At 41.9% G+C, this 21,433-nt stretch overlaps 2 protein-coding genes across 2 annotated transcripts in view; one reads left to right on the top strand and one right to left on the bottom strand.

The window, feature by feature from the left end:
• Positions 1 to 10,405, top strand: part of LOC110561766 (solute carrier family 5 member 4) — a 52,063-nt gene extending 41,658 nt beyond the window's left edge. Inside the window, exons 12-15 of the mRNA XM_060369341.1 lie at positions 2,626 to 2,794; positions 3,669 to 3,884; positions 7,737 to 7,839; positions 9,892 to 10,405. Of these exons, the coding sequence (XP_060225324.1) occupies positions 2,626 to 2,794; positions 3,669 to 3,884; positions 7,737 to 7,839; positions 9,892 to 10,106 (703 nt within the window). The 3' untranslated portion in view covers positions 10,107 to 10,405. The remainder of the gene's footprint in view (positions 1 to 2,625; positions 2,795 to 3,668; positions 3,885 to 7,736; positions 7,840 to 9,891) is intronic.
• Positions 10,406 to 19,575: 9,170 nt separating this feature from the next.
• The window catches only part of LOC110561764 (solute carrier family 5 member 4-like), a 43,527-nt gene continuing 41,669 nt past the window's right edge, over positions 19,576 to 21,433 (bottom strand). Inside the window, 1 exon segment of the mRNA XM_060368933.1 lies at positions 19,576 to 19,806. Coding sequence (XP_060224916.1) covers positions 19,592 to 19,806 — 215 coding nt within the window. The 3' untranslated portion in view covers positions 19,576 to 19,591.

Raw genomic sequence — 21,433 nt, 5'->3', positions numbered from 1 at the left:
TTGAAGCTTTTAGTATTTTTTTCTTTGTTCTGTATACTTACTGTTTTGATTATTATGTGGCCAGAAGATTTTCTTTTCTGGTCTAATTTATTAGGTTGTCTGTAGACCTCCTGTATGCTTATTGGCCTCTCATTTAAGTTGGGGAAATTTTCTTCAGTTATTTTGTTGAAAATATTTTCTGGGCCTTGGAGGAGGGACTCTTCTTTTTCCTCTATTCTTATTATTCTTAGGTTTTGTCTTTTTATGTTGTCTTGAATTTCTTGGAAGGTCTGTGTCGGGAATTTTTTAGATTTAACATTTTCTTTGACAGATACATCTATTTCTTCCATTGTATCTTCCACACCTGAGATTCTTTCTTCCATCTCTTGTAATCTGTTGGTTACCTCTGTAATTCCTGTTTTCTTCCCTAAGTTCTTCCTCTCCATGATTTCCTCTGTTTGTGTTTCCTTTAATTTTTCCAATTCTATCTTCAGATCTTGAACCATTTTGTTGATTTCCTTCACCTGTCTGACTGTATTTTCCTGCTTTCCCTCAGTTACTTCACTTGTTTGTTTGAAATAATGTTTGAAACATTCCTCTGTTTCTTTTATTTCTTTCAGTGATTTAATCATATTCTCTCTGAATGCCACAAACTGTTTGGCTGCATCTTCCTGTATTTATTTATGGATGGCCATACTCTGTTTGACTATCTTCCTCTATTTTTTTATGCATTTTATTTGTTTCCTCCATTATCCTCTTTATAAGCATAGATGTAAGGTCATCTTCTTGAATTTTACTTATGTTAGGGTGTCCAGGGCTACTTGCCCCTGGATAACTGGGTTCTGGAGATGCCATATTGCTTTGTTGGTTGTGCTGCTACCCATCTGGCTGTCTCAGGTATTGGCTGTTAGTTTCTGATGCCAACTAAAATCCTGGGGTGGGGAGAATCCCCTTGGCAAGAAGATGGTTGTTCCTGAAAGAGGCCTCCCCAGTTTTTTGGGTATGGTCAACTGAATGCTGGTGCTTCTCAGAAAGTGCCACAGCTCACCTCAGGTGTATGGACCTGTGTGGTAATTGTGTTCATTGGTAGTCAGGGGGGCTGTCCTCTCACCAGGAGAAGTCCTGGAGACAGTTGCCCTGCCACTGGGTTTCTTGCTCTGAATTTAATGAGCTGCTACTGCTGTTCTTACACTGTGTTTGCTGGGTACAGTCCTCTCGAAGAACCAGGGAACCCTGAAGTTTGGTCAGTTTAGTTAAGGATAACTGGTTGCACCTTGGAGCAGTATCTGGGGGCTGGTCCCATGGCTCTCAGGCTTCTGTAGGTCTGAGGTTGGAGCTCTGTGCCCCAGGACCCAAGAAGCAATCAGTGGCAGGTGAGCACAGCACCCATGTGTGTGGCAGGATGCTAGAGCCTGGAGCCTGCAGCAACCCAGAAACTTTTCCAGATCTGGGTGTCCTGACGTTGGAGCTGATGTTCCCCCTCTACCCCCGAAGGGTTTCCTCCCATCAGGGAGACTCAGTCTGTGGGGTTTGAGGGTCCACAGTTCAGTCTGGGATGGTGAGTAGAGTGTACAGGTGCGGGGGAATGGCTCCACACTGGTGCCTGCAGGAACTTAGGAACTTTTCCGGAGAATTTGGGGGCAGGGAGGTTGGCAGAGTGCCCTGTGGTCAGACCTAATGTTTCCCTCACCGTGGAGTTTCCTTCCAACAGGGAAACCTAGTTTCTGGTGCCCTTGAGCCCACAGTTCTGTCTGGGATTGTGGATTGAGCAGGCAGGCTGGTCTCTGGGCTGGCGACTGAGCACCTGCAAGATCCCAGGACCTTTTCCAGGAACTGTCTAGGTGACCTGACAATCGGTCCTGATTGCTTCCTTCACCGAGGGATTCTCTCTCGACTGGAATCCCAGTCTCTGGTGTTGCACTGCCCACAGTTCAGTCTGGGATGGTGATCAGAGCACACAGGTGTGTGGCTCTGGGCTGGCGACTGAGTGCCTGCCAGAACCTGTGAAGTCTTCCAGGGTTTAGCTGGGTGACATGAGAATGGACTCAATTGCTTCCCACACTGTGGCGTTTCCCCTCACCTGGGAAACACAATTGCTGGTGTTTTATGTCCCCAGAGTTCTGTCTGTTGGTCACTGTGCAGTCACTGCTGTCCGGCTCGTCAGATACAGTGTTCTCCCCCAGTCCTTTGATTTATTAATCTTACAAGTTTTTTGCTGGGACTAACATACAGAATATGAGAGGGACAAGAGAAGACTTTGTGTCCTGAAGAACAAAAAAGGGTGCAGGGAGGAGACTGATGGTAAGAACAGAAGTAAAGTTATGTGAAGTCAGGGTTGAGATATGGAGGGTTTTAGTGTACTGGGGAGCAGGTAGGAGGGGAGAGCAACTGTCATATTGAAGAATTATTAACCAAAAGCTGACATTCATTTTCATGAGGAACCATTCATCTTAGATGAAGCCTTTATGACACATGTAGATAAGTATGGTTGCTATTGAATTAACAGATAATTAGCATAGCGTGGGTTCATATCAGGCCAAGAAGTGTAGTTTTGTTTTCAAAATGAATATATGAAACAAGGATAAATTCAGGAACTCAGAAAACACACCTGTCATACTGTTGTTTATGCTCTGATGTTTCTTTCAGATTGTTTGTCTCTGTGCTAATTGTCACCAGCATCTTGTGGGTCCCCATAGTGGAAGTATCTCAGGGTGGACAGCTGATCCATTACACAGAAGCAATCTCCAGCTACCTCGGGCCTCCGATTGCAGCCATCTTCCTGCTCGCCATCTTCTGTAAGAGGGTCAATGAACAAGTAAGTGAAAAACAGGGAGGATTTTCCCTGCTGCTCTCAGAAAAGTTTGCTCCTCTCCCTGGCATCCCAGGACACATTCTTGCTAGTCCACGTGTATGCTCAAGGCCTGTCTCCGTTTCCACTGTGCTCTCCGTAATGTCTGACCCTGAATAAACTGTGAAGGGCCTTGACATGGTACTCCCTGCTGGGTACATCTGCATGTATTATAAAATGTCATTTGCTCGGGATGGTGCTGGGGAACAGGAGCTCAGGAGATGGCTTTTCAGTGTACCAGCAGGACTCTAACATCATGATCTGACACAAATAACTCCACTCTGCACAATGAAGATGACGATAGTGCCTATTTATAGTGGTTGCTATGTAGATTAAATGAGATAGTATACTAAACACTATTTGAAACACTAGAAAAAATTAAATATATTCATTGCTATTGTCGTGTGAATAGTTGATTTTTTACTTTCATGTCTAATCCCTTATATGCTCTCCCTGTTTACTATATTACGTGATTTTTCAGGAAAGTGACAGGCTAATGGATCTCAGTGTCTAGTGATTTTTCAGCTCTTCAAATTGTGTTACATGAATCATAATTCTATTTGTCCTACACAACAAAGCACAAGGTTTTATTCTACATGGACAAGAAAAGTCAGGACATTTTCAGTTTGGGTCATTGCTGACAGCAGAGTCCTGGGATTGGACACTCAGCACTGTGGTGGTATTTCAGAGCCACAGAGGACAACTTCCCACTGGCAGCTTGTGTTTGCAATTGTCCCTGTTTGTCGGTGTTCTCCTAAGAGAGCAGTAGGAATGAATTATGACGTACTTGAACAAGTGTCTCGTGTTCCTAAGCACTCTGTTCTTGGCCTGTTTCTCGCAGGGAGCGTTCTGGGGTCTGATGGCTGGCCTCGTGATGGGCCTCATCCGCATGATCGCAGAGTTTTCTTATGGGACAGGGAGCTGCCTGGCTGCCAGTAGCTGTCCCCAGCTCATCTGTGGAGTGCATTATCTGTACTATGCCATCATTCTCTTCTCCGTGTCTGTACTGGTCACCCTGGGAGTTTCTTTCTTAACAAAGCCCATCCCCGATGTACATGTAAGTGATGCACTAATGAGGAGCCATTGGCTTTCAAAGTATGGCATAGCGGGCACTTGAGCTAGCACCAGGCTAGTGGAATTGTTGGACTATTGGGTTTAGAAGGAACCTAAGAGATACTCCACTATCCAACTGAACACTTTGGTCGAGTGTGTGTGAAGCATCAGCCTATTACTTAGAGGCTAAGAAACGGGCCTACATTTTAAAGACCAGTGAGGTGTCGCTATGGGTAAAGGGGCTTCCTGAGCGAGTCTGGAAACCTGAGTTCAACCCCTGGGACCCACAGTGACTGGAGGGCACTAACTCCAAAAAATCATCCTCTCACGGCCACGCATGCCTGTGAATGCACCCACAAACACACATCGCTCAGAAATGGTACGAAAACAAAGAGCATGCTGTTCAAAAGCTCCATCACGTTGTTGAAGACAACACCTGCGCCGTTGTTATGAGTACCGGGAAGGGAATCATCAGTCTTGTCCAATAGACCAAGAAAGATCTTACAACAGACCTGTCCATCTGAGCTGGGCCTCTCTGCTGTTGAGTAGAAATTCAGATCTATTATAAAGACTGATATAGAGCCGGGCACGGTGGTGCACACCTGTAAGCCCAGCACTCAGGGAGGCAGAGGAAGATGGATCTCTGTGAGCTCAAAGCCAGCCTGGTCTACAAACTGAGTCCAGGACAGCCAGGGCTACACAGTAAGACCTCGTCTAGAGAAACAAACAAACAAACAAACAAACAAACAAACAAAAGGCTGATATGAATGTTTTTTAATCAAAATTAACAATGATCAAAGAAAGAAAAAAATCCCAATGAGGTGCATTTTTGTCTTTCAAGATGAAAGGAAATGCTTAATAACACTAATATAAAATGGTAAAGATTTAGTAAACTTTCAGCATCCAAAATTATTAGTAAGTGTGGGAATTTATGGTTGGTAAGAATGCAATCATGAGGTATCTAGTCACAGTTTCTTAGTCCTTAATCTCAGGTTCAAGAGCTTATGTAGACACTTGTACAAGTAGAAAAAATATATATACAAATCACCATTTTCTGTGCAAATGTCATTGACAAAATAATCTGGAAAAGTTGGAGTCATTATCACTAAGAAGATGACACTATCATAAGAGTGCGCTAAATATGATGCAGGTGTTTGAAGGTAGCTTCTGACTCCCTTTGAGAATGTTCAGCTTCTGCCTCCCTTTGAGAAGTTATTCAGTGAAAAGAATGCATACAGAATAACATGGGACCTTATACTATCACCTGTAGAATATAATTTAAATAGATGCATAGGTGTGTGTGTGTATGTATATGTGCATGTGTGTCTACATGCAGACAAAAAGACTTTGATAAAGAACTAAAAATTCCAGCACCATCATCTCTGGGACACTGGCAGACAGTATGAAAGAAATGCAAATGTTTTTCATTTTGCACTCTATATGATAAACGATATTAGTATGTAAATATATGTTTTACTTATGTTTTAAACATTACACGTTAGATTTACATCCTAATGCTGCTATTTCCTATAGTACATATGTATACCATATTACATATAATTACATCTAGTGTATAATATGTACATATAACACATTTACATACTAATAATTGTTTATTAGTAACATATTTCTGCATTATATAACATTTCATGTATGTTTCTACTCATTGCTCAATCTTGAAGCAATACATGTTTGCATTTTTTTTTTAATGGGAGCCAATAGGTGATGTGTGAAGCTGAAACTTGATGCCTAGGGTTGTGAAATGACTTTACCAATGACATGTCACCAGAACTCATAACTAAATGTTTGCACTGAGTATTGGATATTGACAGAATGAGCAACAGAAAAGTCATCATCATTTCCAAACCAATAAACATAACAATGAATTCTTGTCTGCTAACATAAATAACCATAATTTATTACCGAGTTTTCTTTATAAAACTTTTGTCTAGAGTTCCAGTGGATTATTTAATGTATGTTTTACATATATATATATGTAATTTATGTTATATATATATGCTACAATTTGAACTTTGAAAGCAGATGTGTAAGTATCAACAGATGTTTCATAGAGAGTCATGTAAAGTGTTGTGGGTCTCACCTAGTAAAACAATAATGAGATATCTTGGGACAGAAGCTTTGAGGGCAGGTCCATGGTAGCCTAAATTAGGTTGGGATTCAAGAAGTCTCAAGAAGATATTTTAATGAAAAAGTAGAGGACAGGATGTCACCTTAATGCCAGAATTGAGTGCTGGTCTCAAGGTCATGCTGGTCTACACAGTGAGGTCTACACAAGCTAGAGGTATATAGTGAGAGCCTGTCTCAAAAAAAGAGTAAAAAAAAGAGGATTTAATGCACAAACTTTGGCTGAAACTCCTGGAGTTCTGGCAAGATGTCCCCACACTGATGTGAAAGCATGTGCCTGCAAGTAAGAGCCAATAGCAAACCTCAGAGAGCTGCATAGGGTCCCTGTAAAACTAGAGTGTAGGGTGACTGAGGGTATGTGGGTTGTAAACCTATCGACATTTGGACCAGTTTCCTCAGCATAGCCCTGGGGTGTATCCATTGTGTCCAATCACACTTCTTGCATGTATGGTAAAATAATTACAGGACAACACATATTCCGTACATTTTCAACAGTGGTAATCAGTACACAAAGCAGGAGAATCTTGATCATACAAATGAGAGTCAAAATTCTATAAAGCTTAAAAATTTACAATAACTGGAGGCAGGAAAGGGATGTGTGATTGCATTTGAGATTCAAGAACTGAACACAGATAGCTGTCTCAACACAATAGATCCAGAAATACAACTCATGCTATGCCCAGGGACAATGAAAACCCCAGTCATTACAGCATAGGAAGGGGAACAAGGAGCAGACTGTGTCAGGGAAATGGCTTCTTGCATTCTGCAGAACAGGGAAGCACTGATCCTTCACGACAATCTGTTGTGTATTTTATAAGGAAACAGAGGGAAGGAGTTCAAAGGCTTTCTACACACTCACAAAAGTAAAGGTTTAAGAAGACGGAAGGGCTAATTTCCTTGATTTTCTAACTATATGTTGTATATATGTATCAGTCTAGTGCTCTGTGACACACACACACACACACATAATTATGTGTTGAGTAAAACTTCCAAGCTAGGAACGATGGTGCATCCACACTGGGGAGGTGGAGACAGGAAGATCAGAAGTTCAAGGACATCCTCGGCTACGTAGGAGGTACAAGTTCTCATGTGTCCGCACTACATGAGACCCTGTGTAAAATAAATAAATAAACGTATAGAGAAGTAAGTAAATACCAAAAACAAAAAAACAAAACAAACAAACAAACAAAAAACCAATCTCGGCCAGACTGAAAATAACAATGAAGTTACTATTAACAGACAATAGGGAGAATGAAATAACAATAAAGTTACTACTAACAATTAGACAGTAAGACAATGAAAGAACAGTGAAGTTACTATTAACAGTTAGACAATAGGGAGCATGAAACTGTTAACAGACAGAAAGGAGAACGAACTGACAATAAAGTTGCTACTAACGGTTAGACAGGAAGCACACTGAGTGAAGCCATGGTGTAATTCAGGCTAGACTGATCCCTACTATTCTGAAAGGAAGAGGTTTAGGAATCTTGAGCTTTTAAAAGTTTCCCAAAGAATTAAATACAGAAATGATTTTAAATGATTCTTGTGTTTTTTGAGAGTGTGGTGTGTGGTATGGCAGGAGGATCTTTCTTTACAATCTAGAACACTCTTTTGAGTAGCCCATGTTCTTTTTATCATACAAAAATGAGAGTATTATTTGCTGTATTCTAACACGTTCCTTTTGCTAATGCTCCCTGTGGTCTCTGCTCAGCTGTATCGCTTGTGCTGGACTCTTCGGAACAGTAAGGAGGAAAGAATTGATTTAGATGCAGAAGAAAAGGAGGAGGAAGGAGCCGATGACGAGACTGAAGAAGGTAACACCTCACTTACATATTGGCTTAGTGAGATTTTTATGTACACTTTTAATTAAAATATAATTACATTCCTTCTCCCTTCCCTTTGCTCTCTGTAACCCCCAATCCTTTTCCATCCAACCTTCCCCATGAATTATAGCCTCTTTTTCTTTAATTAATACTGTTGCATATATGTGTATATGTATTCCTAATTCATCAATACAGCCTACTGAGTCTGTTCATGTTGTGTGTGGATATGGTTTCAGGGCTGATACTTTTATGTTGTATAACCAATTAGGCAGCTAACCTCTAGGAGAGGTTAATTCTCCCATTCTTGGCAGCCATTAGTTGCCTGTAGTTTTCTGTCTATTGGTGGGATTTGTCAGATATTTTCACCTTCTATCATGACAAATCTATTAATATCACCACTGTTCTCGTCTTGTTTGTAAAGCTTGTGCTGGCTTGTTGTATGTTAACTTGACACAGACTAGAGTCATCAGCGAAGAGGGAGCCCCAACTGAGAAAAAGCCTCCATAAAACAGGGCTGGAGGCAAGCCTGTAGCACATTCCCCTAACTAGTGATTGATGGGGGAGGGCCAAGCCCACTGAGGGTGGGACCTTAACTAGGCTGGTGGTTTTGGGTTTTATAAGAAAGCAGGCTGAGCCAGCCATGAGGAGCAAGCCATTAGCAGCACCCCTCCAAGGCTTCTGCATCAGCTCCTGTCTCCAGGTTCCTGCCCTGCTTGGGTTCCTGATCTGACTTTCTTCAAATATGGGCTGTATAATACCTGGAAGTAGAAGCCAAATAAATCCTCCATCCCATCCTACTTACCAACTTACTTTTTGGTCATGGGGTTTCATTGCAGCAATAAAAACCCTAATTAAGATGCAGCCATTTCTATTTCACAGCTGACTTCCTGTTATTTTCCTAGTATTCTGGCTCTTAGAATCTTTGTGACTCCTCTTCCAAGATGTTCCCTGAGCCATAGACACAGGAGCTGTGATGCAGATGTAGCCATTGGAGCTTGGCTTTGCACTGCACCATGTCAGGCTGTGGTTTTCAGTAATGACTTCATGGACTGTGGAGATGAGCTTCTTTGATGAGGGATGATGTCTGCAGTTATCCAGTTCTCAAGAAGCTGTTGCTTTTATAATAAAGTAAAACATTCAGATCTCAATGACCCAATAATGAAGAGATCCTATAGAGAGGAAATCCACCCATCCAGTCAGCTACATGAGCATCCTCTGTCCATCCATGTTACTTACCACATGTCGGGTGCTGAGAGGACATTCAGTGACCTGCTGACTTCTCCATCTTCATACCTCATGATTAAGTGTCTAACCCCAACTCTTCTCCAGCCTCATTTCTTCCTATTCTTTCCAACACACCGAGAACAGGAAGGATGATGCATCAGCTTTCTCTACATACACCAAGATCCTAGGATACTGTCACAAAGATTCTCTAGGATATTTTTACAAAGCACATTATGAAAAGATTTGCCACCAATTGTGACAACTGGTATCACAATATAATTATAATTTTTCAGATGAGCTTAAGATCATGTTTTTCTTCTTTTAAGTTGTCTACCAACTCTATAGTATGTTTAAATGGATCTCTAAATAATCTTTTTTACTTTCAGAAGCTTAGTGTATATCGAGGCTAGAAAAGCTTCTATACTATCGTATGAAAATCCCTTCCCATGGCACCCCCGTTTTGTCACTTATTTTTATTTATTTCTGGGAATATTTTCAGATTTTTATTCATTTATTTGTTTTAATTTTATATGCATTGGTGTTTTGCCTGCATATATGTCTCTGTGTGGGTGTCAGATCTTAGAGTTACGACAGTTGTGAGCTACTATGGAGGTGCTGGGAACTGGACCCAGGCCCTCTGGAAGGGCAGTCAGTGTTCTTAACTGCTAAATCATCTTTCTGCCCCTTTTCAGCTCCTGCATAGTCAGATTTATCAGGATTTTCTCAGGATTCTTCTGGTTCTTATAAAAATTGTTTACTCATGTCTGTACAGCATCTACCCATCTTTGGTGATAGTTTACTTTTCTTTCTTTGTTCCAGACCAAACTGACAAACCTCAAGGATGTCTCAAGAAGACTTGTGACTTATTCTGTGGTTTGCAAAATGCAGAACCCAAGCTGACAAAAGAGGAGGAGGAAATCCTGAAGAAGAAGCTGGAAGACACATCAGAGGAGCCCTTCTGGAGGACGGTTGTGAATGTCAATGTCATTGTCCTCCTGGCTGTGGCAGTTTTCTTCTATGGCTACTTTGCCTGAAAACTCTTTCTCAGCCACAAAGAGGCTGGTTCATCAAAGAATCATTTCGTGCATTTCTATTTTATACTTTGTTATCTTACATCAGCAATTGGTAATGTTATCTAATGAGGTGATGTCAGCCTTGAATTTTTATGACAAAAAATTTATAAATTTTTTTGTTTGTAATTTATAAAACCAGAAAAGTGACTCCATGTGAACATGTGAAATAGGCAAAGAGCCCCAAATCCTTTTCTACTCTCATGCAGTATAATTAACCCCTGAAATTTTATAGATTCAAGAAATACACTGTCATGATTTCATATATGTGTTGTGAAAGTTTTACCACAACCAAGTCAACTGGCACATCCATAGCCGCTCTTTTTTTACATACACAGAGAACACTCTTAATGTGCTCTTAGCAAATTTGAAATACGCAATACATCATTGTTACCCATAGGTGCATAGGTCTAATATCTTCTTAGATACCCATAATATTCTCATCTTACAGGCAAACATTTACACTCTTTAAGTGACATCTCTCATGTCTCCACACTAGAAGAGGGCACCAGGTATCATTAAAGGTGTTTGGGAGCCACCATGTGGTTGCTGGGAATTAAATTCAGGACCTCTGGAAGAACAGTAAGTGTTCTTAACCTCTGAGCCATCTCTCCAGCCCTCCATCTCTTGTGTCTATCCCATCCCTGTGTTATGCCCGATTCGCAAGACCCCCAAAAGACCACCAGGAGTCAGTTCCGTTGCAAAACACATGAGGATCTTTATTCACAGCTCGAGCTGGGGCTCTCACAAACACCAAAGCATTGGTATCCAACAGAGAGCCCCCAGCTCTGGATTGTGGGTGATTTATAGGTCCCACCGCACCCAAAGCAGGGGGATTCCAGCCAAGCAAGCTTCTAGTGGTTAAAACAGAAAAGGATAGGCTACATTTCAGAAACAGTTCTGACTTTATTCTCTTTCTTGTCGGGGGTGGGAAGAGAATGGCCATGAGTGGTCTGTGATATTTTCAGAAGCAAAATTAGAGTTGGAATGAGTTGGGGCCATCCTGGCCAGTTTCCTGGCAACAATATCTCTAATGGCAGCAAGGTCTGTTCTTCTCTGCAGTTGGCTGGATATGCCTAAAAGCAGAAAGGTCAACTGGCTTGATATGTTTTAAACTTTTTAGCTCAGTAACCCAAGAAACCAATTTTTAACCCTCTGGCCTCTCACCTGAGCTCCTGGAAAGCACCACTGCTCTAGTGTATTTTGTGCTGTTGTAACAAACACAAAATACTCAGAATTGTGAGGAGTGGGGATTTGTTTTTTGTAGTTCATCAGATGAGAAGTGGCAATATTTAAGAGCCAGATCTGGAGGGGACATGCAGCTACATCATGCCATGGTAGAAGGTGGGTGGCCAAGACCATCTGGGACAGAGGGGAAGAAAGGGACCAAAATATTCTTTTAATCAGGAACCTGCTCCTGCAATAATACTAACTGACTCCTGAGGGAAGAACCCTCATGAGCTGGTCACTTTGTTGAGGTCTCTCTCTTTGTGTTAACACTGGGAATTGGGCTTTCAGCATATGAACATACAAGGATCTTTTCAACTATAGAATTCTACTTCATCCCTACATTCAAATTGTATCCATTTCATTCTGGTGACACCAAAGGTCTTAATTCGTTTGCAGAACAACTCAAAAGTAAAGAAAAAAAAATCATGTGAATCAGATGTGAATGAGACTCAAGGCACAACCCATTCTAAAACAACTCCATGCTGCCTTTCTGGGAAACTAAACAGGCTGCTTTCAAAGCTCAGTGGTGGAGTGAGCATGGGATAGACATTCCCATTCTGAAAGGGAGACCAAGACAAGAAGAAAGGAGTCACTGGTCACCCAGTTAGTTCTAAGCCTATGAAGCAATTGACCTTCACTTTATGTCCTGCTCCTCAGGAACACTAAGGCCAGAGTCTGGGCCACTGAGGGCCTCAGGCAACCTTGCCTCAATGACTCAACTATGTCTGTATCCCCTACAAATATAGCCATCCATGGCCATTTGTGTATAAAGATGATCATTGCAGCATTGCTTGTAGTGTCCTAAGATACTTGCCATTGCTTTCCCTTTGGAAGACAAATCACTGAGTCTAACTCATGGCCATAAAGGAAAAGGAGAGCAGACTGTTGGGATCTTTCTTAGTGACTGTGAATAACAGCACCAACACTCTAAATAGCCTATGAGGAAAACAGAACAGAGCTAAATAGTTCTCAGGAAGTGGTTGGATGAAGAGAGTACAGCACATACCTAGAGGGAAATAAATCAAACCAGTGTGGATGGATTCCAAGCATTATGTAAAAGAAAAAAATATACATTTGTTTCAATGATGCTATAGATGGGTCAAAACTAACCAAAATGACAGTGATCAGAAGGCCTGCCCTTGGGACATTGACAGAAAATCAGTCTGAAGAGCTGGGGTTGTGGTAAATGTTAATAGAGCTGCAGGCCATGGGAGGACATGTTTCTGTAAAGATTCTTTAATCTGTACAGTTAAGGTATGTGAAATCCACTGTTTATAGTGTGTCAATAAAATAGAAAAGCAAGAAATAACAAAAATTGATGTTATTCCTCCAAACAAACAAACAACAGCAGCAGCAAAAAATCACAGATTTTTTTTCTATCAGTGTCCTGGTACAAAATAATAATAATAAAGATTGCTCTTTGAGAAGGTAAAAAACTGTGCATCAGTAAACTATCAGCAAGGAATACACAGTGAGGGAAATGGGGAGCTGTAGGAAAATACATAAATTAAAAGATAAAATAAGAATGACAACAATGTCCGCTGATGTTTAAACAATGCTCTATGAGCTCAGGAGACCAGTCAGCAGTTAACCTCTTGCTGCTCTTGCAGACAATGTGAGTTTGGTTCCCAGCATCCACACAGGGGTGCTCACAAGTGCCTGTAACTCCATGTTCAGGGAATGTGCCATGACCCATGCATACGCTCACACACACAGTCACACACACAGGAAAAGATATCTTTAAACAATGTCATACCTGTGTGTGTGTGTGTGTGTGTGTGTGTGTGTGTGTGTGTGGAACATGTGTGGAACATGCAAGCAGATCATTTTGAGCAAGTAGTTGCAGCTGAAGATAAAAGTACAAGAGCCTTTTGAACAGGTTCACCAGCTCCTTGAGCAGAAGAAAATGTGTAGACATGATTCCGTGTAACACACAAGGAACTGGGCATGATTCCACACTGCTGGCAGGAGGGGGTTGCACAGGCAGCAGCCAGAAAGGATGCTAGAGAACAGAGATGGAGCAAGCCAGCAGAGGGGCAATGAAGCTCTGTGAGCAGGTGAAGCAGAAAAGGACCACCCACACACCAGAGGTCATTTTCTTCCCTGCTTTCTACTAGGACTTTGATTTTTAGATATCATTGCTTTTCAAACTCTTTTCCAAAATAATTTTTTCAATAGCTACCACATAATATATGCATTATAATTTATTTAACAAATATCATTTTTTTCAGTTTTTCCCAGTTTAGGTTTTATAAAGAACATTATGCACATTGACCATACACCCATTTTTGTTTAATTCTTCTCTTACACAATACATCCTGCCCACAGTTTCCCCTCCCTTCGCTCCTCCCAGCCTACCTCCCCTTCCCTCTCTTCCAGACCCACTCCTCCTCCATTCCCCTTCAGAAAAGAGCAGGCCTCCCCAGGATATCAACCAAACATGGATATCGTAGTTAGGGTTTTATTGCTACAGTGAAACACCATGACCAAAAATCAGGTTGGGGAAGAAAGGGTTTATTTGTTTTATACTTCCACATTGCTGTTCATCACTGAAGGAAGTCAGGACAGGAACTCAAACAGGCAGGAACCTGGAGGCAGGAGTTGATGCAGAGGCCATGGAGGGGTGTTGCTTCCTGGCTTGCTACCCTTGGCTTGCTCAGCTGTTGGGAGCCGCTGGTCTACCAGCTTGCTTTGATATTTAGATCTCAACGGAAAGACTGCTTTCACCATGGCCTTCACTGGAGTCAGTAATAAATTTCCAAGTCTATCTCCTTTTGTTTGAGACAGCAGGTAGGATACCTTATCAAAATCAAACCTCTGTTTGACTTCCTTGTGAATTTACTCATCCTGCTGAAGTGCTTTTGCTCTGGCTTAAAAGGAGTCTGGAATAAAGCAAGGTGTCTAGTTTCCACTAGAGCCTTTTGGAAAGGTCCCATGTGTTGTGTGTTGGTTTGTGCATTTTAATCCTCACTCCCGACTCAAGAACAGTTCGACTCTGCTGGCGGGCTCTGGCACTCAGCCTGCTTTCTTATAGCACCATTGTGAACCACTCTATCCACAATGGGCCGAGTTCTTCTCCAACAATAACTAATTAAGAAAATGCCCAACAGCTGGATTTTATGGGGGCATTTTCTCAATTAAGGTTCCCTCCTTTCAAATACCTCTAATTTGTGTGTAAAGCTGACACAATCCTTGCCAGCACAAATGACCCCTTTGTCAACTTGACACACAAACACTTCACTACTAAGCCATAACCCATGTTCTTATTCATTCCCAAGATCCCACGTTAAAAATGTAACTTTAAAAGTCCTGCAGTCTTTACAAATTTAAGCACATTAAAATTTGAGTCTCTTTCAAATATCCAATATCTCTAAAAATCCAAAACCTCTTTTAAAAGTTCACAGTCTTTCAGCTGTGAGCTCCTATAAAAATCAAAATTAAATTAAGATGAAAGAACCAGGGCACAGTCACAATCTGAACAAAGCAAAACCAAACTCTAAAGGTACAAAGAACTCAATGCCCAATATCTGGGATTCACTCACAATTTTCTGGGCTCCTCCAAGGGGCTTGGGTCACTTCCCTGGCTCCGCCCTCTGCGGCACACAGTTGATCTTCTAGGCTCTGCCTGGCTCCACTCCACTGTTGCTGGTGTTCTTGGTGGCCGTCCCATGGTACTGGCACCTCCAAAACCCTGGGGTCTTCTGCTGCAACCGGGCTGCACTTTCACCAACAGCCTCTCCTGGGCTCTCTTCACGGTACCAAGCCTCAACTTCTCTGCATGACCCCTTCAGTCCTGGGCCTTTAACTGCCACTGAGGCTGCATCTTCACCAGTGGCCTCTCCCAGCCTCCCCCAGCCTCTCCCAGCACCAAGCCTCCGTTGCTCTCCATGACCCCTTCATGTCTTCAAAACCAGTACAACCTGGGTGACTCTTATACATAACCATCCGGCTGCCAACACAAGGTACAATGGTGGCTGCCTCTCAAACACAGATTCTCCGTGCTCTCAGGAAACACTGCCTAAAAGATTTCACCTCAATGATGCTTCTTAATCACCGCTAATTTCCTAGCTCCAGCTAATCAGCATCAATTGTCCCAGTAACGCTGTTTTCACTTTACTAGTGCTGGCCTCTTGTTAATCGTGGCTAACTCTTCAGCCCCAGCTGACCAGAATAACAGAATCTTAATTCAAAATAGCAAACAGCCCTGATAAGAGTCTTTAAATTTCCCTCTAAAACCTCAGAAGCCAGGCCCCATCTTCTGCTCTGCTCTCCACAATCTCATTTTCCAAACTCCTACAGAATAGCACTGAACTCTTCTTAACTCTCAATGGTTCTCCCAGCCCAAAGTCCCAAAGATCCAAATTCTACCCCAAACGTGGTCAGGTGTGTCCCAGCAACACCCCACTATGCTGGTACCAACTTATCTTAGAGTTTCTACTGCTGCCCAGAAATGGCACCGTCCACAATGGGCTGGGTTCTTCCCCATTAATGACTAATTAAGAAATGGGCAACAGCTGGATTTTTTTGGAGGCATCGTCTCAAGTAAGGTTCCCCCCTTTCGGATACCTTTAATATGTGTGTCAAGTTGACACAAGTCTAGCAAGCCAGCACAAATGACCCCTTTGTCAACTTGACACACGAAGACATCACTTCTAAGCCATAACCACCAGAGGGTGAGCTCGCTTCTTGCTTCGAGAGTTTTGTTTCCATCTGAGCCTTTGACAAATGATGACATTCAACAATCCTGGCAGCCCCTCAAGCTTATGTTTTACTTAACAAAATGAAGTTTGCACCAAACAGTTCTTTTCTTCTTTTGAATTAATCTCCAGGAGGGAGTGGGGTTTTCACTAAACAATTCTTTTCTTCTTTTGACTTAATCTCCAGGAGGAGGAGCCACTAACACAAAGTTTACAGCAATGAACTCTTCCCATTAAGTGTCCAAAGTGGCTTGAATGGGAAGCAAGCCAGGAAGCAGCACCCCTCCACGGCCTCTGCATCAGCTCCTGCCTCCAGGTTCCTGCCCTGCTTGGGTTGCTGTCCTGAATTCCTTCAGTGATGAACAGTGATGGGAAGTGTAAGACAAATAAACCCTTTCCTCCCCAACCTGACTTTTGGTCATGGTGCTTCACTGTAGCAATAAAACCCTAACTACGATATCCATGTTTGGTTGATATCCCGGGGAGGCCTGCTCTTTTCTGAAGGGGAATGGAGGAGGAGTGGGTCTGGAAGAGAGGGAAGGGAAGGTAGGTGGGAGGAGCAAAGGGAGGGGAAACTGTGGGCAGGATGTATTGTGTAAGAAAAGAACTAAACAAAAATGGATGTATAGTCAATGACCATAACATTATTTATAAAAGATAAAACTGGAAAAAACTGAAAAAAATGATGTTTATTAAATAAATTATAATGCATATAATATTATGTGGTAGCTATTGAAAAAATTAGTTTGGAAAAGAGTTTGAGAAGCAATGATATCTAAAAATCAAAGTCCTAGTAGAAAGCAGGGAAGAAAATGACCTCCGGTGTGTGGGTGGTCCTTTTCTGCTTCACCTGCTCACCGACCTCCATTGCCCCTCTGCTGGCTTGGCTCCTGGGGATTTGGAGGCCACACTCCTGCTCAGTTCTCCATCTCTGTTCTCTAGCATCCTTTCTGGCTGCTGCCTGTGCAACCTCCTTCCTGCCAGCAGTGTGGGATCAGGCCCAGTTCCTCATGTGTTGCAAGGAATCGTGTCTACACATTTTCCTCTGCTCAAGGAGCTGGTGAACCTGTTCGAGAGGCTTTTGTACTTTGATCTTCAGCTGCAACTATTCGCTCAAAACGATCTGCCTGCATGGTCCACAGATGTGCACACGCACACACACACAAGTATGACATTGTTTAAAGATACCTTTTCCTGTGTGTGTGACTCTGTGTGTGAGTGTATGCATGGGTTATGGCACATCCCCTGAACATGGAGTTACAGGCACTTGTGAGCACCCCTGTGTGGATGCTGGGAACCAAACTCACATTGTCTGCAAGAGCAGCAAGAGGTTGACTGCTAACTGAGCTCATAGAGCATTGTTTAAACATCAGCGGACATTGCTGTCGTTCTTATTTTATCTTTTAATTTATGTATTTACTTACAGCTCCCCATTTCCCTCACTGTGTATTTCTTGCTGATAGCTTACTGATGGACAGTTTTTTACCTTCTCAAAGAGCAATCTTTATTATTTTTTGTACCAGGACACTGATAGAAAAAAAAATCTGTCATTTTTTTTGCTGCTGTTGTTTGTTTGTTTGTAGTAATATCAATTTTTGTTATTTCTTGCTTTTCTATTTTAATGACACACTATAAGCAGTGGATTTCACATACCTTAACTGTACAGATTAAAGAATCTTTACAGAAGCCTGTTCTCCCATGGCCTGCAGCCCAGTCAACATTTACCACACCCCCAGATCTTCAGACTGATTCTGTCAATGTTCCAAGGCCAGGCCTTCTGATCACTGTTGTCATTGGTTAGTTTTGACCCATCTATAGCATCATTGAAACAAATGTATATTTTTTTTTCTTTTACATGATGCTTGGAATCCATCCACACTGGTTTGATTTATTTCCCTCTAGGTATGTGCTGTACTCTGTTCATCCAACCACTTCCTGAGAACTATTTAGTTCTGTCCTGTTTTCTTCATAGGCTATTTAGACTGTTGGTGCTGTCATTCACAGTCTCTAAGAAAGATCCCAACAGTCTGCTCTCCTTTTTCCTTATGCCCAAGTGTAATCCCTTCTCTTAATGTGGGTTGGACTAAGTGATTTGTTTCCAAAGGAAAGACAATAACAAGTATCTTAGGACACCAATAGAAATGACACAATGATAATCTTCATACATAGATGACCATGGATGGCTGTGTTTCTAGGGGATACAGACATAGTTGAGTCAGGCAAGGTTGCCTGAGGCCTTGGATGGCCCAGCCTCTGGCCCCAGGGTACCTCAGAATCAGGGCATGAATTGAAGGTCAATTGCTTCATAGGCTTAGAACTAACTGGGTGACCAGTGACTCCTTTCTTCTTGTCTTGGTCTCCCTTTCAGAATGGGAGTGTCTATCCCATGCTCACTCCACCACTGAGCTTTGAAAGCAGCATGCTTGTTTTCCCAGGAAGGCAGCATGGAGTTGTTTTAGAATGGGTTGTGCCTTGAGTCTCATTCATATCTGATTCACATGATTTCTTTCTTTACTTTTGAGTTGTTCTGCAAACGAATTAAGACCTTTGGTGTCACCAGAATGAAATGGATACAATTTGAATGTAGGAATGGAGTAGAATTCTAGAGTTGAAAAGATCCTCGTATGTTCATATGTTGAAAGCCCAATTCCGAGTGTCAACAAAGAGAGAGACCTCAACAAAGTGACCAGCTCATGAGGGTTCTTCCCTCAGGAGTCAGTTAGTATTATTGCAGGAGCAGGTTCCTGATTAAAAGAATATTTTGGTCCCTTTCTTCCCCTCTGTCCCAGATGGTCTTGGCTACCCACCTTCTACCATGGAATGATGTAGCTGCATGTCCCCTCCAGATCTGGCTCTTAAATATTGCCACTTCTCATCTGATGAACTACAAAAAACAAATCCCCACTCCTCACAATTCTGAGTATTTTGTGTTTGTTGCTGCAGCACAAAATACACTAGAGCAGTGGTGCTTTCCAGGAGCTCTGGGATGAGAGATAGGAGGGATGTCACTTAAAGTGTATATGTGTTTACCTGTAGGATGAATACATCTTATAGGTAAACATCTTATAGATATCTAATAAAATATTAGACCTATGTACCTATGGATGAGAATGATGTACTGTGTATTTCAAATTTGCTGAGAACAGAATAAGAGTTTTCTGCCTGTATATCATAAAAGAGTGGCTATGCTAGGCTATGGATGTACCAGTTGACTTGGTTGTGGTAAAACTTTCACAACACATATATGAAATCATGACGTTATATTTCTTGAATCTATAAAATTTCAAGGGTTAATTATACTGCATGAAAGTAGAAAAGGATTTGGGGCTCTTTGATTACTTCACATACTCACATGGAGTCACTTCACTGGTTTCATAAATTTTTTTTTTATAAAAAAACAAGGCTAACATCACCTCATTAGATAACATTACCAATTGCTGATGTAAGGTAATAAAGTATAAAAGGAAAATGCATAAAATGATTCTTTGATGAACCAGCCTCTTTGTGGCTGAGAAAGAGTTTTCAGGCAAAGTAGCCATAAAAGAAAACTGCCACAGCCAAGAGGACAATGACATTGACATTCACAACCGTCCTCCAGAAGGGCTCCTCTGATGTGTCTTCCAGCTTCTTCTTCAGGATTTCCTCCTCCTCTTTTGTCAGCTTGGGTTCTGCATTTTGCAAACCATAGAATAAGTCACAAGTCCTCTTGGTACATCCATGAGGCTTTTCAGTTTGGTCTGGAACAAAGAAAGAAAAGTAAACTATCACCAAAGATGGGTAGATGCTGTACAGACATGAGTAAACAATTTTTATAAGAACCAGAAGAATCCTGAGAAAATCATGATAAATCTGACTATGCAGAAGCTGAAAAAAGGGGCTGGAGAGATGGCTCAGCAGTTAAGAGCACTGACTGCTCTTCCAGGGGGCCTGGGTTCAATTCCCAGCACCTTCATAGTAGTTCACAACTGTCTGTAACTCTAAGATCTGACACTCTCACAGAGACATATATATGTAGGCAAAACACCAATGCATATACAATAAAAATAAATAAATGAATGAATACATCTAGAGATACATTTAAACATAGCACAGAGTTAGTAGACAGCACAAAAGAAAAAAAACATGATTTTAAGCTCACCTGAAAAATTAAAATTATATTGTGATACCAGTTGTCACAATTGATGGCAAATCTTTTCATAATGTGCTTTGTAAAAAGATACTAAGACTCATAACCAAACCTTCAGCAGAGTGCAGAGAATCATATGAAAGAAGGGGAGTTTGATGTGGAAAGGATAGGAGCTCCATAAGGACCAAACGTATCTGGGCACAGGGTCTTTTCTGAGATGGACACTCAACCAAAGTCCATGAGAGGATAAAACCTAGAACCTCTGCTCGGATGTGACCCGTGATAGCTCAGTAATCAATTGGTTTCCCATAGTAAGGGGAACAAGGACTATTTCTAACAGGAACTCAATGACTGGCTCTTTGACCTCCCCACCTCCCAAGGGAAGAGCAGTACTGTTAGGCCACAGAGGAGGACTTTGCAGCCAGTCCTGAAAATACCTGACAAAAGGGAGTCATATGAAAGGGGGGGAGGTCCTCCCCTATCAGTGGACTTGGAAAGGGGCAGGGAGGAGATGAGGGAGGGAGGGTGGGATTGGGGAGGGAATGAGGGATACAGCTGGGATACAGAATTAACAAAATGTAACTAATGAGAAAAATAAAATTATTAAAAAAAATATCCTAGAGAATCTTTGTGACAGTATCCTAGGATCTTGGTGTATGTAGAGAAAACTGATGCATCATCCTTCCTGTTCTCGGTGTGTTGGAAAGAATAGGAAGAAATGAGGCTGGAGAAGAGTTGGGTTAGACACTTAATCATGAGGTATGAAGATGGAGAAGTCAGCAGGTCACTGAATGTCCTCTCAGCACCTGGCATGTGGTAAGTAACATGGATGGACAGAGGATGCTCATGTAGCTGACTGGATGGGTGGATTTCCTCTCTACAGGCTCTCTTCATTATTGGGCCATTGAGATCTGAATGTTTTACTTTATTATAAAAGTAACAGCTTCTTGAGAACTGGATAACTGCAGACGTCATCCCTCATCAAAGAAGCTCATCTCCACAGTCCATGAAGTCATTACTGAAAACCACAGCCTGACATGGTGCAGTGCAAAGCCAAGCCCCAATGGCTACATCTGCATCACAGCTCCTGTGTCTATGGCTCAGGGAACATCTTGGAAGAGGAATCACAAAGATTCTAAGAGCCAGAATGCCAGGAAAATAACAGGAAGCCAGCTGTAAAATCAAACGCCTGCATTCATAGTTAGGGTTTCTAGTGCTGAGATGAAATCCCATGACCA

The sequence above is a fragment of the Meriones unguiculatus genome, chromosome 16 (genome assembly GCF_030254825.1).
Source record: "Meriones unguiculatus strain TT.TT164.6M chromosome 16, Bangor_MerUng_6.1, whole genome shotgun sequence".
Taxonomy (NCBI): Eukaryota; Metazoa; Chordata; class Mammalia; order Rodentia; family Muridae; genus Meriones; species Meriones unguiculatus.
This window is presented reverse-complemented; position numbering and strand designations above follow the sequence as displayed.